The sequence below is a fragment of the Rhynchophorus ferrugineus genome, unplaced genomic scaffold (assembly GCF_030347505.1).
Source record: "Rhynchophorus ferrugineus isolate W39M unplaced genomic scaffold, kcgeb_rfMv2 rfM7, whole genome shotgun sequence".
Taxonomy (NCBI): Eukaryota; Metazoa; Arthropoda; class Insecta; order Coleoptera; family Curculionidae; genus Rhynchophorus; species Rhynchophorus ferrugineus.
The window spans coordinates 7,669,667-7,685,639 of record NW_027472586.1 but is presented as its reverse complement, the minus strand read 5'-3'; the positions used below and the strand labels follow the sequence as shown (position 1 = coordinate 7,685,639).

The following is a 15,973-nucleotide window of genomic DNA, read 5'->3' as shown; positions in this document are numbered from 1 at the left end:
CAAGCAGTACCAATAGACGATGCTACATAATTCCATTAAATAAAAAAAGAAAAAACTGACCCTGTCAACTTATAACAATATTAAGTTCGCTGCGAGCCATCTATTACGGCGCAAACTTCTGTAGGCGTCTCGTGAAACCCTCTGTTGTCGTTCTACGAACCCCCTTCCCGTTCCACCCTGCCGCCTCGCCAACCCTTCATCGCAGCCACTAATTTAACATGAGTTAAACGTCGTCAAATTTCCGAATAATAGTTATAGGCCTCATAACTCAACCAAACTGCATCAAGGTCTCGAAGTTCTAATTCGAGTTTGGCGAGTGTGTCTCGGCGCTCTACTGCCGCCCCCTCACCACCTCGTCTCCTCCCCCACCCCATCCGTGTCCCGTTATTGCGTCCCGTTCGTGTAGGAGGTTCGTAAATAATTTGTTATCGGATGCAAAGGAGTTTACCAGATGTGTCGGTAATTACTTTTCTGTTTTGTAGCCATAAGCAACATATGCAATGTTATAAATAACATAATACATACACATCAGTTTCGGTGTTTTAACAAACACTCAACAATTGACTTAGGAATGATGTTTATAGAGTAAGAAGTTATTTTTTAGAAATAAACTAACTAAGCAAATTGTATATTTATTAATTAATAAACATGTCTTTATAGATAGATGTTCAATACCATAGGTTCAAATGGGTCTAAGTACTGACCTATACAGCAGAACCTTGTTGTCTAATGATAATTAGATTTACGTCCTATCAGCTGGTACATTTGATTTGATTTAAGCCCAAGCTGTGTTTTGGTCACTATATGTTTTTTTCTAGGTTTCAAGGAGGAATGATACATGGGTAGATCTTGTCTCATTTTCTGTGATATGCCACGTTTTCAACCACAATTCGACTTTGTTAAGATGAAGTTGGAGGTTTTTTTATGGCTGATATTGGATCCTCGTGTGATGACAAAACCGCTGTATCGTCAGCGTATGTTGCAACAGTGTTTTCTGTTTCCTTTGCAACTTCTAACCAGAAAATAGTACTGAATGTTCGAACAAACAAAGTGTCTACGTCCATTTTCCAAACATTATTCAGGGTCATTATTTATCTGGTTGTAAGAGTCCTCAAGAAAGTTGACCACATAAAGGTACATACAGCGTGGAAGAGAGTAATGTAGCGACCCCTACAACTCTTTAGGTCGCCACAGATACAACCACACTGGGTTTTAAGGTTGGCAACGCTGCAGGATTGGTAGCATGCGGTTCCATATATAAAGGATCCTCTTTTTCATCTTTACCATTTCATTTACTTAACAGTTCTGTATTATCCTGACATAACCTAATATTATGTCTATTCTCTGGTCGACCATATGTGGTCTTTAACATTAAAACAAGCAAGTTTGAAATCAAACACACGAAATAAATGAATATTGACAAGAACTATAACGAGAAATAGTTATAATATTGACTTTTCGAGATAGAAATCCTGAGATCCTGTATCATTTCCTCTGTCCCGAACAATTTCAGCTTCAGATAAATCCTCTCAACTTGCTCCTTCATTATTTAGAACAAGCCAAATCGAATCATGCATAGGGATAAATCCAGTAAAGATTTGCTGATGCCGCACGAAGGCGACCGATACAGTCCCCAGGGAAGGTTCTCCTCGTCGTTTCCGGATAGATTTTAAAAAGCTCAATTTATAGAATCTCCACCAGATAAAAAATAATCAAAAAATAAAAAACAGATTAAGTGGCGAGCGACCGGTCTTGTATGATGCTCGGGGATGGACGGAGGACCGGATCGAAACCGGCGGAAAGGGAGGGGGAGGTTACGGGAGGCCACGTATTCGAGGAAAATTGAGGCGAGCGCCTTTGTACATTTGAAACCGTCGAAGAAGTGCTTGTGCTTCGTTTTATTATCTCGTTGAGGTTCACCTGGCGGCGGTTGCTCTTATATTATTGAATTATGGTGTCACAACTGGAAAATAAAACATTTTTTTAACCGTAAAATAATCTGGTTACAACTTATTTGATATAAAACATACTCCAAAATTATAAAAAGCGGCATCAATTCAAGAAAAGCATCGGACTATGACTGATTAACCGGACAAGTATTGAAAAATCTACCAGGAAAACAATTAGAGAACTCATTCTAATGAAAAATCTTTTCGACCATTTTTCCTGCTACCAGTAATATTCAAAGTATTTAAAAAGCTACTGTTAAAAAAATAAATCTGATCATAGATAAGAGGTCCAATAACGCTATGAAATAATCGCTGTTGATGGTCCTTCCTTTTTCAAGGTAGTCAGTGAAAATTATCCCAAAATACAGACGCCAAAATCTTGCCAGCCGACTGTTGCGTTTTCCCACGCTTTGGGACGGGTTCAACGTATGCAGTCCACTCGGATGACTGTCGATTGGACTTCGGAGTGAAATGATTGAGCCGTGTTTCATCTATTGTCACATATCGATGCAAAAACTCGGGTTTATTACGCTTGATCATCTTCAAACACTGCTCCGAATTATCAACTCGTCGTTATTTTTGGTCAAAAGTGAGCTAGCGCGGCAGCCACTTTGCACAGAGCTTTCTCATACCCAAATAGTCGTGAATTATATGATATACACGTTCATTTGGGATCTTTAGGGTATCTGCTATTTCATTCAATTTCAATGTACAGTCATTCAAAATCATTTTGTGGATTTTTTAATTGTTTTCATCGGTAAGAACCTCTTTTGGGCGTCCACTGCGTTCACCGTCTTCGGTGCTCATTTCAGTACGTTTAAACTAAGCATACCAATCCTCGATGGTTGATTTTCCTGGAGCACTGTCCGGAAACTCGGCATCAAGCCAAGTTTTTGCTTCAACCGTATTTTTTCTCTTCAAAAAGTAATATTTTATCAACACGCGAAATTCCTTTTTAGCAATTTTTCACAATAACAAAAGTTGCTTCAATCAAAATTCGATAATTCACAAACTAATGAACCGACAGCTGTCCAATTTATACGCGCATCTTTTTCTGAGTTAGGGCCAATAAAACATATGGAATTAATACTAGTAGCTCCATCTATATGTCAGGCCGGTGACTTTTCAATTGACTTGTTAGAAAAAATGTAATACCTTCATATCAGTTTGGTTTTATGAAGAAATATTTGACCATTGACTACTATATGTACAAATCACAGACATTATTGAAAAAAGCTACGACGAAAAACTAAATTTAGCTCTATTCTTGGATGGCGCGCAAGTAACTAGTAAGAAGTAATAAAAGGTAACTCCGCAACATATTGAACTTTTAAGCTTTTACATCACATGAAAGAAGCAATAGCGAGTGTACCCTAAGGCAGTGTTTTGGATCATATTCTTTACCTACTCTATACATGTTCTGCGATACTTACTATTCAAGTTAGTAGCGATAAAGCAACCAGAAAACTACAAACCGCAAGTAGCAATATAAATAAGAAGACTCAGGCATGGAGAATAAATGTTAACTAGAGTAAATCAGTGCATATTGAATTCATTTCAACCAAATTATTCATACATCAATAATAGCCAATGAATAACATTATTATCTGATATAGTAACAAGGCCCAAATACCGAGACCTTCAGATTCGAACAATCATAGTATAAATTAAGAGATTCGCAATAAGACAAAAGGAAGGACTCTACACCGAAGTGTTTCAAATCTTGGATAACGCTGAGCTAGGACGCACCCATGGTATAATCCAGATCTCGCCCCCAGTGAGTACGAACAAAAAAAAATAACAAAACATATTTTTTATTAATCTCTTAGAACTTCAACAATCTGCCCGTGGGCAATAAGTATTATTATATGGTTTCCGTTATATGATATAAGTATCCTGACATGTAGAAGATCGCTTCAGTAAGTGATCTGCTGTATAACTTATAAACTAAATCTTATTCTAGATACTATTTTAGCTTATTCTAAAGTTAATCTTAACTTATTTTAAGTACTATTCTAACTTATTCTAGAGATAATTATATCCTACTCTATATGTCTATTAATCAGTTCGTATGGTAGCTTAGGTTTGAGCCTACGCACTTCACAGTCATCGCGCACATTTAACTGTTTGGCGAGTGCTTTCGTTATAGGTTCTAAGGGGATATCGCGCTGAATCAGTTTGTTGGAGACGTAAGATTTGGCATCGACGATGACTCGCAACACTTTAATCTGGAACCTCTGAATGATAGATATATTGGATTTGCTAGTAGTACCCCACAGTTCAATACCATAGGCCCAAATGGGCCTATGTATTGACATACATTAGCAATATCAGTTATCTAATGATAATTTAAGTTTATGCTGATTTATCAGCCAATATATTTGGTTTAGTTTACGTCCAAGCGGTTTGCCTTTCGTCACTATATGTTTTTTCTACAGTAGTTTCAAGTGCTTATGCAAAAGCTTTTTCAATTTAACATGCAGTCCAGTGTGCCACATCTTGACGAAGGCTTAAGATATATCGAGGAATGTAGCGGAGCAATATTTATTAACGTTTTTGTTAATTTGGTTGACTAATCTATGTATTTGTTCTGTTGTTCCGTGTTTATTGCGGAAGCCAAATTGATGGTCTGGAATAATATTTCTCTCTTCTGTGATTATTTGGAGTCTCTTAATGTATAGTTTATCATAAAGATTATAAATCACAGGTAACAGGCTTATAGGGCGATAGGGCGAAATAAAGAGCGGAAAAGCGACATTCTTTTTTAGTATTTTTTAATATCACCATAAAACCGGACGAGAAAAACTATTAATTGGAGGCAAGATCTATCGAAAAAGGGGTGTGACAGTACTTTCAAAGTTCAAATACCACAAATTTTGCATTTTATTGGACTTAAATCCAGCTCAAACCCAAAAGCGATGAATAGTGTCACCTTCTATGATATTTTTATATGAATTTGATACAAAAGGCCAAAAAGTCGCAATATCTTATGAAAAACCAACATTTTCAATAGTTTTAAATTGACAATAATATTAACTTAACCAATACATAGAGAAACTGATGGCAACAAGAGATTTACGATAAAACTATAGCAGTAATAACAACAACCATCAATACCGTCTAGGTCTTGTTAGCGATTGATTTCGTATCACGTAGTTTTCTTCGGTGTCTCGCACCCCTCATGTCGTTAGGATAATGGATGGGTTCCGGTTTCATCCGGTTTACAGTATAAATTAACGACCTGTTAATGACAGCGCGAAGAAATATCGAAATTCATATCGAGATGATTCGTTTGTTGGGGTTAACAGACACCAGCTGGCGTGACTAGGAAAACTGGAAATAGAAATACGTGATTTTTATGCGATATTTCTTCGAATATCACCGAAGGAATCGTTAGAAATAGGAAATTGACTTCAATGAATATTTTGCACTGAATTGTTGATTATGAGCCCAATATATGTGTCTATTGGGATGTTTAAATGAACTAAAAAATAAACTTAAAACTAGATGTATAACTAGGAGGACCCATCAGCCTTATCTCAGTCCCTGGTGAAATAATGTTTATACATGTCATTGCTGTATTTTTTTATTATATGCAGCTCACTACACAACACTACACAAGATCAGATGGTTTGATTCTTTTGAGTATGTGTCGTGTTCTGGTGGTACCCAACAGTTGCAATATTTCAATATTCGTGTAAGAATTGAGTCTTTCCTCATGCCCCCTCGCATTTCTCTTGATTTCTTGACTGACTGTGTGTATCTGGAGGTCTGGGTGTAGGTAGTCAGTCCTGTAGTATTTGGGTACGCCCACAATACTTCTATGACTTTTGTTATGAAAAATTTGTATTTTATTTATATTACTCTTTGCAGAACCTTCCCATAATTGAACTCCGTATGTCCATATAGGTTTTAGAATTTGCTTATATAATAGCAATTTATTATGTACTGATAATTGTGATTTTCTTCCAGTTAGCCAGTACATTTTCATATATTTCAATTCCATTTCTTTTCTTTTCTTCTTTATATATTCCTTCCAGCGAAGTTTTGCATCAAAATTCATTCCAAGATATTTCGCGTTGTTGCTTTATTGAACAACATCTCTATTGCCATTTTACAAGCGCTCGAGAAGTAGCATTCAATCAGTTGAAAACTGCCATATATGTCTGGTCCCTGAATTGATGATACTTTAGATATCACTGGCTTGTTTATATCTGATATAAAGCTATTATCTAACAATATAAATAATAGTTTCTGTAATGTGTGCTGTTCTCAGTTTATTGTTATTTTATATAGAGGGATATATTACTCGAGTTTACGAATTAATCTTATATTTTATAAGTAGGACAGAGAAGTCTATTTATTTGTATAAACCGTTGGCTTATTTTAGTTTCAGTTCAGACTTTAGTCTTAAATAGTAGGCAATAATGGATAAGTCGTTTAGTTGTGAATATTGTTAAACCACCGACAGACATTTAGGCAAATTTCACTCAAGTGAGTATCTATTCTATTATTTATTTTAATATTGTAAATTGATGGAAGAATTCTATTCTGCGGTAAATTTATTATATTTTAGATCAAATTGAACTTGTGGAAGTAAAGTTGCAGATGAATGTTATTGGATGATCCATAGAGAGAAAAAATGTTCAATGTTCAAAGAAACCTACAAAATCCTGGAATTGGTTCTTCGAAAATAGGAATATTAAGGCTCTATTTGGCAGGTAAGTGGCGATATTGAAATGTTGTGTATTATTCTGGATAATAAGCTGTGTATTTCCTTTTTTGTCTGCTTGTGCCTATGGGATACAAGAGTCCGATAAAAAAGTTGACTGCCGACAGAATTTGGTAACACATAAAGTTCTCTTACCACGGCTGCACATAAAGTTAGGATTGATGAAACAATTTGTAAAATTTCTGCTCAAAGATGGTCACTGATTCAAATACATAGTTTCAAAGTGTCCAGGCCTGTCAGAAATAAAGCTGAAGGAAGACGTTTTCGTCGGACTATACTTCAGACGGCCTTATACGCCTGATCCACAATTCATCATGATCACGACGGATTTTCGAAAAGAAGGATGGGTTGCTTTTAAGGGAATCATCGATATATTTTTAGGCAATCATCAATATCGATAAACAAATAGTTAAAACATTGCTAAAAGTATTTGAAGAGTTAGGTTACCTAATATGTATAGTATACGGCCAAATTAGTAAGGACAGTACTCGTATTCATGTAATTTATAGCTTATTATATTTCTTTGTATAAATGATGTTGTTTTTGAAGGATTATTTTAACTTTTGTTTTAATGTAACAAACTCACTTAAGATAATTACCGAAATTTTCATGAAATGTGTCATTCTTTAACAAAAAGAAACTCAATTTCCGACTCGACATATTCAAAAACAAAAAGATTGCGTCATAAAACCCAAAACAGCCCTTTTTTATTGATCTCCTAGAACTCCAATAATTTTCCCGTGGGCAATAAATAGTATTCTGATTTTCGTTAGATAATATAACTATTGTGACATGTAGAAGATCGCTTCAGTAAGTGATCTGCTGTACACCTTATAATCTAATTCTCATTCTAGATGCTATACTATTCTAATTTATTCTAGAGATTATTAAATCTCACTCCATGTGTCTATTAATCAGGTCATATGGTAGTTTGCGTTTGAGCCCACGCACTACACTGTCATCGCGCACATTTAACTGTTTGGCGAGTGCATTGGGATGTACTAATAATCTTTCAGAGTACTTCGCACTAACACTCCGAATCACACTCGTTATGGGTTCCAAGGGGTTATCGCGCTGAATCAGTTTGTTGAAGACGTAATATGGGGCATCGACGATGACTCGCAACACTTTATTCTGGAACCTCCGGAGGATGGCTATGTTAGATTTGTTAGTTGTACCCCACAGTTCAATACTATAGGTCCAAATAGGCCTAACTAATGACTTATACAGCAAAATATTGTTACATAATGTTAATTTAGATTTTCGCCCTATCAGACAATACATTTGGTTTAGTTTAAGCCCAAACTGTTTTGTCACTATATGTTTTTTCCACGTCAAACGTCGATCAAAATATATTCCCAGATATTTAACTTTATCTGCTTGCGGAAGTTCATGATTATTCAATTTTACTGAGTCACACGTTTTTCTACAAAAGGCGAATGTCAGATGGGTAGGTTTTGACCCATTTTCTTTGATACGCTACGGTTTCAACCACAATTCGACTTTGTTAAGATGAAGTTGGAGGTTTCTTGTGGCTGATATATGATTATTGAGTAAAAAATATCCGGAAAGAACTTTATTACGCCGACGCCATCAAATATATCCCAAGATTCGTTCCCTATCACACGTCGCCCGCGACAAGATAAAAACGAGTCATACCATCGGCCAAGAAGCGACAAAAAGATCGATAAACCGCCGAAATTACACGTCATAAATTCACCCTTTCCCCGCACATCTCCGCCCCCCTTCACCAACACATACACCTTCCGCCCGACATCGTCCCGCTGTCCTGCTTCCCATTTATTCCGTCGGTGTTGTTTTCGGCGTTGTCATCACCGAATAACCGTCGGCGTGACATGGCCCGGAAGAGAATTTGATTGAACTATGGGAGAGAATTGGGAAAATAAATGTTCGTCGTCATTTCGACGCAATAGATTTAGTGAGTGTGAGCGTGGAAAATGTTCCGTACGGCTATTATATTTGTTGTTTATCCGGCGGTATTTGGAGTAGATAGTTTTGGGAGGCTGAGAAATAATTTAGAGGATTTGGTGGCTTCAACAGTTCAGACAATGTCGACTGCTGGAATTATATATCTTTTCGGAAGAAAATTTAGTCTCGCATGAAGGGGTATTCTCAACACTTAAACCTATTTTTTATTTCGGCTGGAGTTCCACAGGGTAGTACCTTGGACCTTTATCTGCTCTATACTGCTGATATTTCAACAACAAAATAAATAGAAACACGTGAATTGAAAAGTCCCCGGCCTGACACATAGTTGGCGCTACTAGAAGTAAATCCATATATTTTTTAGTTAGCCCTAACCTTCAAAAGATGCGTGTATAAATTTGACAGCTGTCGGATCATTTTGTAAATTACAGCATTTTGAATGAAGCGATTTTTGTTATTGTGAAAAAAATGGATAAAAAGGAATTTCGCGTATTGATAAAATATTGCTTTTTGAAAGGAAAAAATACAGTTGAAGCAGAAACTTGGCTTGATGCCGAGTTTTCGGACACTGCCCCAGGAAAATCAACCATCAAGAATTGGTGTGATAAGTTTAGACGTGGTGAAATGAGCACCGAAGACGGTGAACGCATTAGATGCCCAAAAGTAGTTGTTACCGACGAAAATATTTAAAAAATCCATAAAATGATTTTGAATTACCGTAAATTGAAATTGAATGAAATAGCAGACACACTAAAGACATCAACTGAACGTGTATATCATATCATTCACGAATATTTGGGTATGAGAAAGCTCTGTGCAAGTGGGTGCCACGCGAGCTCACTTTTGACCAAAAACAACGACGAGTTGATGATTCGGAGCAGTGTTTGAAGATGATCAAGCGTAATAAGTTTTTGCGTGGATATGTGACAATGGATCAAACATGGCTCCATTATTTCACTCCGAAGTCCAATCGACAGTCATCCGAGTGGACTGCACACGATAAACCCGCTCCAAAGCATGGGAAAACGCAACAGTCGCCTGACAAGATTATAGCATCTATATTTTGGGATGCGCATGGAATAATTATCATTAGCTACCTTGAAAAAAGAAGGGCCATCAACAGCGACTATTACATAGCTTTATTGACCCGTTCGAAGGACGAAATCGCCGAAAACCGGCCGCATTTGAAGAAAAAGAAAGTGTTGCTTCACCAATACAGTGCACCGTGTCACAAATCAGTGAAAACGATGGCAAAAATCCATGAATTGGGCTTAGAATTGTTTCCTCATCCACCGTATTCTTCAGATCTGGCCCCCAGCGACTATTTTCTGTTCTCAGATCTCAAAAGAATGCTTGCTAGGGAGAAATTTTCGTTGAATGAAGAGGTGATCGCCGAAACTGAGACCCATTTTGAAGCAAAGGACAAATCGTACTACAAAAATGGTATCGAAATGTTGGAGGGTCGCTATAATCAGAGTATCACCCTTGAAGGAAATTATGTTGAATAAAAATGTATGTATTTTACTATGGTAGGCCGGGGATTTTTAAATGATCTGTTCCTTTATGTATGTTATGCCCAGTCAAACAGATATCAGCTTTATTATATGCAATCAGTACATTCGAATTTTAAGTATTTATTTACTATTGTTTTAAATTTAAGGATTATGGTTTGTGTTAAGTCTTTTGAAGTAAAAATAGATTAGACTGAAAGTCGTTAATATATTTTTTTGTTTAAATTGCTTATTTGTGACGGTGTAATATCAAAAACTTATCTGTTCTGGTGATTAAAAAAAGATAAAAATAAATACTCTTAATTTGATAATAGTAATGCTTTTCCAATAAGTGGGCTGGAATAAAAAAGAGATCACTTTGAAGCGTTTATGTGCTGAAAACTGAACTAGACTAAAGGTAAAGGCAAACTGATGATATTGGAACACTTACCAAAGAAAAAATGGTAACCAGCAAGCCAGGAAAGCTGAAACGATGATTCCCAATGTCCTAGCCGCCTTGCGCTCCCTTCGCATCTTGCTGCTGCTCCCCGGATCGGATGCCGCAGCCGCTGCAGCCGCCCCGTTACCTTTCTCCACCTCCAAGCTTTCGTCCAACGAATGCCTCAGGTTGGTGAGTCCCGCAGATATCCCGTTGATCTGCAGGTGTTTGTTGAGCAGCGCCGCGGCCACCTTGCTCCTGCAACGAAATCGGTCAGCTCTGTCAGTGGACGCAGCTCGATAACAGTGTACGGATATGGTGAACATGTGTATGTGGACATGATGTGTGGGTACAAAATACTAAGATGACACCAAGAACAACATCAACGTAGACTAGATGGACACGGGGGAGGGCGAATACAGAAGCGTGTTACTTATGACTTGGGTACTGTGCGGACCTCATCTTCAGCGAGCCGTTCGGCGTGGACTGATAGCGGAACGAGCCCATCGTGTTGCACTTGAACGAGTCGGACTTGACCGAACGTATAGAGGGCGACTGGGTCGACCGTCCCGACTTGGTGGACTTCAGCGAGCTGGACTTGGTGCGCTGCAACGTGGACGGCACCTCGGCGATCTCCTCCAGACCGCTGGAGATGCCGTTTATCTGCAGGTGATCGTTCAGCAGTGCGCCGGCTACTTTATTTCTGTAATAGATACGATATTCGTGTGTAGTGTGGTTGTGGTGTATTCAGAACTGAGTAAACAACAAGTGCTAATCTAGTAGTTATGCCGAGATTGTGAATTAATTTTGAGGGATTTATAAGCTGCTATAAATATTGCTTTCTGTATATTTGTGTCCTCATAACTCGGATAATAGTTAATAAATTTTGTTTTACACAATTTTAATTAACGTTTAAGGCAGTGTTTTTGCATACATTTTGCATGTTTCAAGTTGACGTATAACTTGGCAACTGTATTTGGTCAACCGATACTATGGAAGATATTATAACCACGATCCCACTTCAATCTTTTCTTTACATGAAAAACAAAACATTCTAAGTGTTTTGTGAGTTCTGATAATTTCATTAAAAAACTCTGAAAGCTTGCAGGAAAGCGCACGGGTTAATCCAAAAAGACTTTTTAAAAGGCAGTACATGCAAACTAATGTATCATACAAATTGAACATAAAATATATTTAAATGGTTGTCGTAGTTCTCCTGCTATGTACAATATACAGATCACAGTATATGACAATAATAGTACTAATATATGAATACATTCAATTTTTAACGATAATAAGGCAGTGTTTTTGCATACATTTTGCATGTTTCAAGTTGACGTATAACTTGGCAACTGTATTTGGTCAACCGTTACTATGGAAGATATTATAACCACGATCCCACCTCAATCTTTTCTTTACATGAAAAACAAAACATTCTAAGTGTTTTGTGAGTTCTGATAATTTCATTAAAAAACTCTGAAAGCTTGCAGGAAAGCGCACGGGTTAATCCAAAAAGACTTTTTAAAAGGCAGTACATGCAAACTAATGTATCATACAAATTGAACATAAAATATATTTAAATGGTTGTCGTAGTTCTCCTGCTATGTACAATATACAGATCACAGTATATGACAATAATAGTACTAATATATGAATACATTCAATTTTTAACGATAATAAGGCAGTGTTTTTGCATACATTTTGCATGTTTCAAGTTGACGTTTAACTTGGCAACTGTATTTGGTCAACCGTTACTATGGAAGATATTATAACCACGATCCCACCTCAATCTTTTCTTTACATGAAAAACGAAACATTCTAAGTGTTTTGGGAGTTCTGATAATTTCATTAAAAAACTCTGAAAGCCTGCAGGAAAGCGCACAAGTTAATCCAAAAAGACTTTTTAAAAGGCAGTACATGCAAACTAATGTATCATACAAATTGAACATAAAATGTATTTAAATGGTTGTCGTAGTTCTCCTGCTATGTACAATATACAGATCACAATATATGACAATAATAGTACTAATATATGAATACATTCAATTTTTAACGATAATAAGGCAGTGTTTTTGCATACATTTTGCATGTTTCAAGTTGACGTATAACTTGGCAACTGTATTTGGTCAACCGATACTATGGAAGATATTATAACCACGATCCCACTTCAATCTTTTCTTTACATGAAAAACGAAACATTCTAAGTGTTTTGGGAGTTCTGACAATTTCTTTAAAAAACTCTGAAATCCTGCAGGAAAGCGCACAGGTTAATCCAAAAAGACTTTTTAAAAGGCAGTACATGCAAACTAATGTATCATACAAATTGAACATAAAATATATTTAAATGGTTGTCGTAGTTCTCCTGCTATGTACAATATACAGATCACAATATATGACAATAATATTAATAATATATGAATACATTCAATTTTTAACGATATTTTATGAATACCACAGAACATACTTTATGAGTAAATTACTGATAAATAAATAAAATATATAATAGCTGTGTGGTAACAAAAATTACATGATTAAAAATCACTTTTCTTTTGCTGAGTATCCACGAAGGGCAAGCATTTAAAAGGATTTAGAGGATTAAATCGTACTGAAAATAGAATAACGTTCAACAACTCACTATATATGTATCATATTTTTTCCTTCCTATTTTCAAACATTTGTTTTAAAAATTGCAAGTATTAAAAAGTTTTAAGTTCGCATTTGTTTAATTAGCTAATTATAAATTACATCTTGTTTGTTTCTCTGTAGCCTCATAACTGTAATACAAGAGTCACCTGTTGTCAAACAACCGAAATTTACTTTTATGCATTTTTGTTCATTCAAAAACCAACAAATGCCTACAAGACTATAATCTATTCAAAGTTTTTTGGTACATACGTCATCAAGATGTTTAATGTATTGCCTGTCGCAATTTGCCAATTCGTTTTAGCATCAGATAATATTTTACTTATCATCTTGTTCTAGTTAAAAAGAGATACAATGCTGTGTGATTAGTTCGAACACGTAAACGAATGAGCCTGTCAAAGTCGTCCGATTGCCAGACGTATGCAAAATTCTTGAAAGCAATAGTGATACGAGGTTATAACTCTAACCTATAAAATTGTGACTGTATAATTAACTGTAGTTTCTAGATGTACTATAATGTTAAAATAATTTATACTTGATAACATTTTTGTTCAATTATTTTATTTATATTAGAATTTTGTTGTATGTCAAAGCCAACCTGAACTAAAACTCAGAGTTAATGCGGCAACATTGCGACGTTTTGATGTCCCAAATTTAGATGACGTATGTACAAAATAACCTTGAACAGAATATAGATGTTATTAGATGAAAAATATAAAGTTACCAGAGAAGAATCGAGACATATAAGGTACCTTTTGGAGTTCATAGATGGTTTTAAAAAATTCAAATGCAGAGGAAATACGTCAATATTACGTGAATGTATACAAATGAATATATGAATGGATGCTGTTATTGAATATTGAACTGACTTGATATTGAAATACACCATATTTGACATAAATTTTGTTTAATTCCTTTCGTTTTCATTAAAGATATTAATATTTTAGTTAAACACTCTAACTCATATTAATTTAAGATATTTAGCACCGAAAAGCATCATAATAGTTTATAAATTATATTGAGTTAAGTTGTTCCACTTTGAATTTCATTAATGGTTCTAAAATATTAATAGTCTTAATCAAATTGTGATGAATTTTATTAAATATAACTCCTCAATAAAATATGGCAATTTAAACAATGAAAACGTAATACATAACTAAACCAAATTGAAATGTTACTCAACCTCGCATGTGTTCAATTAGCTAATCATATAGTATATCTTGTTTGTTTCCCTGTAGCCTCATAATTGCAATAATAATTGGAACCATCCGGTGTCAAACAAGGGAAACTCAATTTTATACATTTTTATGTATCGGAAAACCAACTAATACCGAAAAGATCAATAAAAAATCGGATCTTCTCTTCGGAAAATGGCGATAATTGAAACGATAACAAGACCCGAGAAGAGAAACATTCCGTACAGAGAAGAGCGAGCCCCCTTTCCCCGGTCATTTTTCATCACCGAAACATCCCGGGCTAATCCACCGTATCTGCTTGATTTACTTTCTCGCGAGATATTCGAAATAAACGCCCGCCGAGGAGAAATCCGGCTCGGAATCAACACCGAAGAAAAAGAGGCATCGGAACTTAAATAAATTATCTCCCATTATACGTCCGGATGTAAAAAGGGACGTTTTTTTTGGGGTAGGACGCTTTTTTTAGCGAATTATCGGGCACGCTCGGGACGCAGCCAGACGACATCAAAGGCTACGACCGTGTACCTGACTCCGGGGCAGGGAGGAGGGTACGGGTACATCTCAGGTAAAAGGTCATTTAAACTCTCAATTAGCTCGTGAAAGTTCGACGCGGAAGCCCCCCTCATCCCACGCCCCACCCAGCGAGCGTAGTCGTGTTTTTTCTCGTTCGTAATTACTCGGGTAAATACATTTTCGTTCTTGATGAGTTTGCTTTTGTTAGACCTGTTTTAGTTCTAATGAGATATAGTTTGAAAATAGTCGACTAAAGTTCGAATTGGCCAAACAAGAGCCTAATTCTGGAGAACCATGGTCTGAGTGCAAGGATTTCAATGTACAACGTTGCCAGTTCTTGAAAATTATACGTATATGTGAAGATTATAATGAAAACAGAACAAATTATCTTGAATTCACTAATTAACCTAGTCTTTTCATTAAGACTCATTATATATTTTAGGGTATATTTTCATAAAAAAGTCAATATGAGGAACTTTTTATAAGTATATTTTATTTTAAAATAATTGCGAAGAAAAAATAATGAAAATAAAATGTATAGTTGTTAGATGAAAAAACTAGTTAAATAGTTCTGTCTTCTGCTACTTCTTCGATAGCTCTCGTAGCGAACTGCCGTTGAAGCATTTTATTTGTTGCTAATTCACTTTGCGGCCTGATTGCTTACAGCTGACGACTTCAGCTAGACCTTCTTGCAAATTAATGTAACAATTTACTTTACAGTACTTAATTTATTTGCACTAATTACAATGTAAGTGAAACAAGGCGATCTTTCATATGGATCTTTCTATCTAGATATCTCGACCCTGACCTGAAGAACAATTCGCGATAAAATTGTTGAATATTTAATAAATTATATATCCTACTAGCGGTTTGATAATAGTGGACGATAGTTTTAATCGGTATTCGGTATATTTGAAAATATAGCCGTAAATATTTAATAGCCAATAACAGTTCAATTGAAAAGTCCTCGGCCTACCATTGTAAAACGCATCTTTTTGACAAAATTATTTTTTTTATTCAAAATAATTCCGTTCAAAGATGATACAGTGATTTTAGCGGCCCTC

General features: G+C 35.9%; 1 protein-coding gene across 1 annotated transcript in view; it reads right to left on the bottom strand.

Moving 5' to 3' along the window:
* LOC143199387 (octopamine receptor beta-1R) overlaps nt 1–15,973 on the bottom strand; it is a 116,446-nt gene that overhangs the window by 33,816 nt on the left and 66,657 nt on the right. Inside the window, exon 3 of the mRNA XM_076409175.1 lies at nt 10,570–10,815. Coding sequence (XP_076265290.1) covers nt 10,570–10,815 — 246 coding nt within the window. The remainder of the gene's footprint in view (nt 1–10,569; nt 10,816–15,973) is intronic.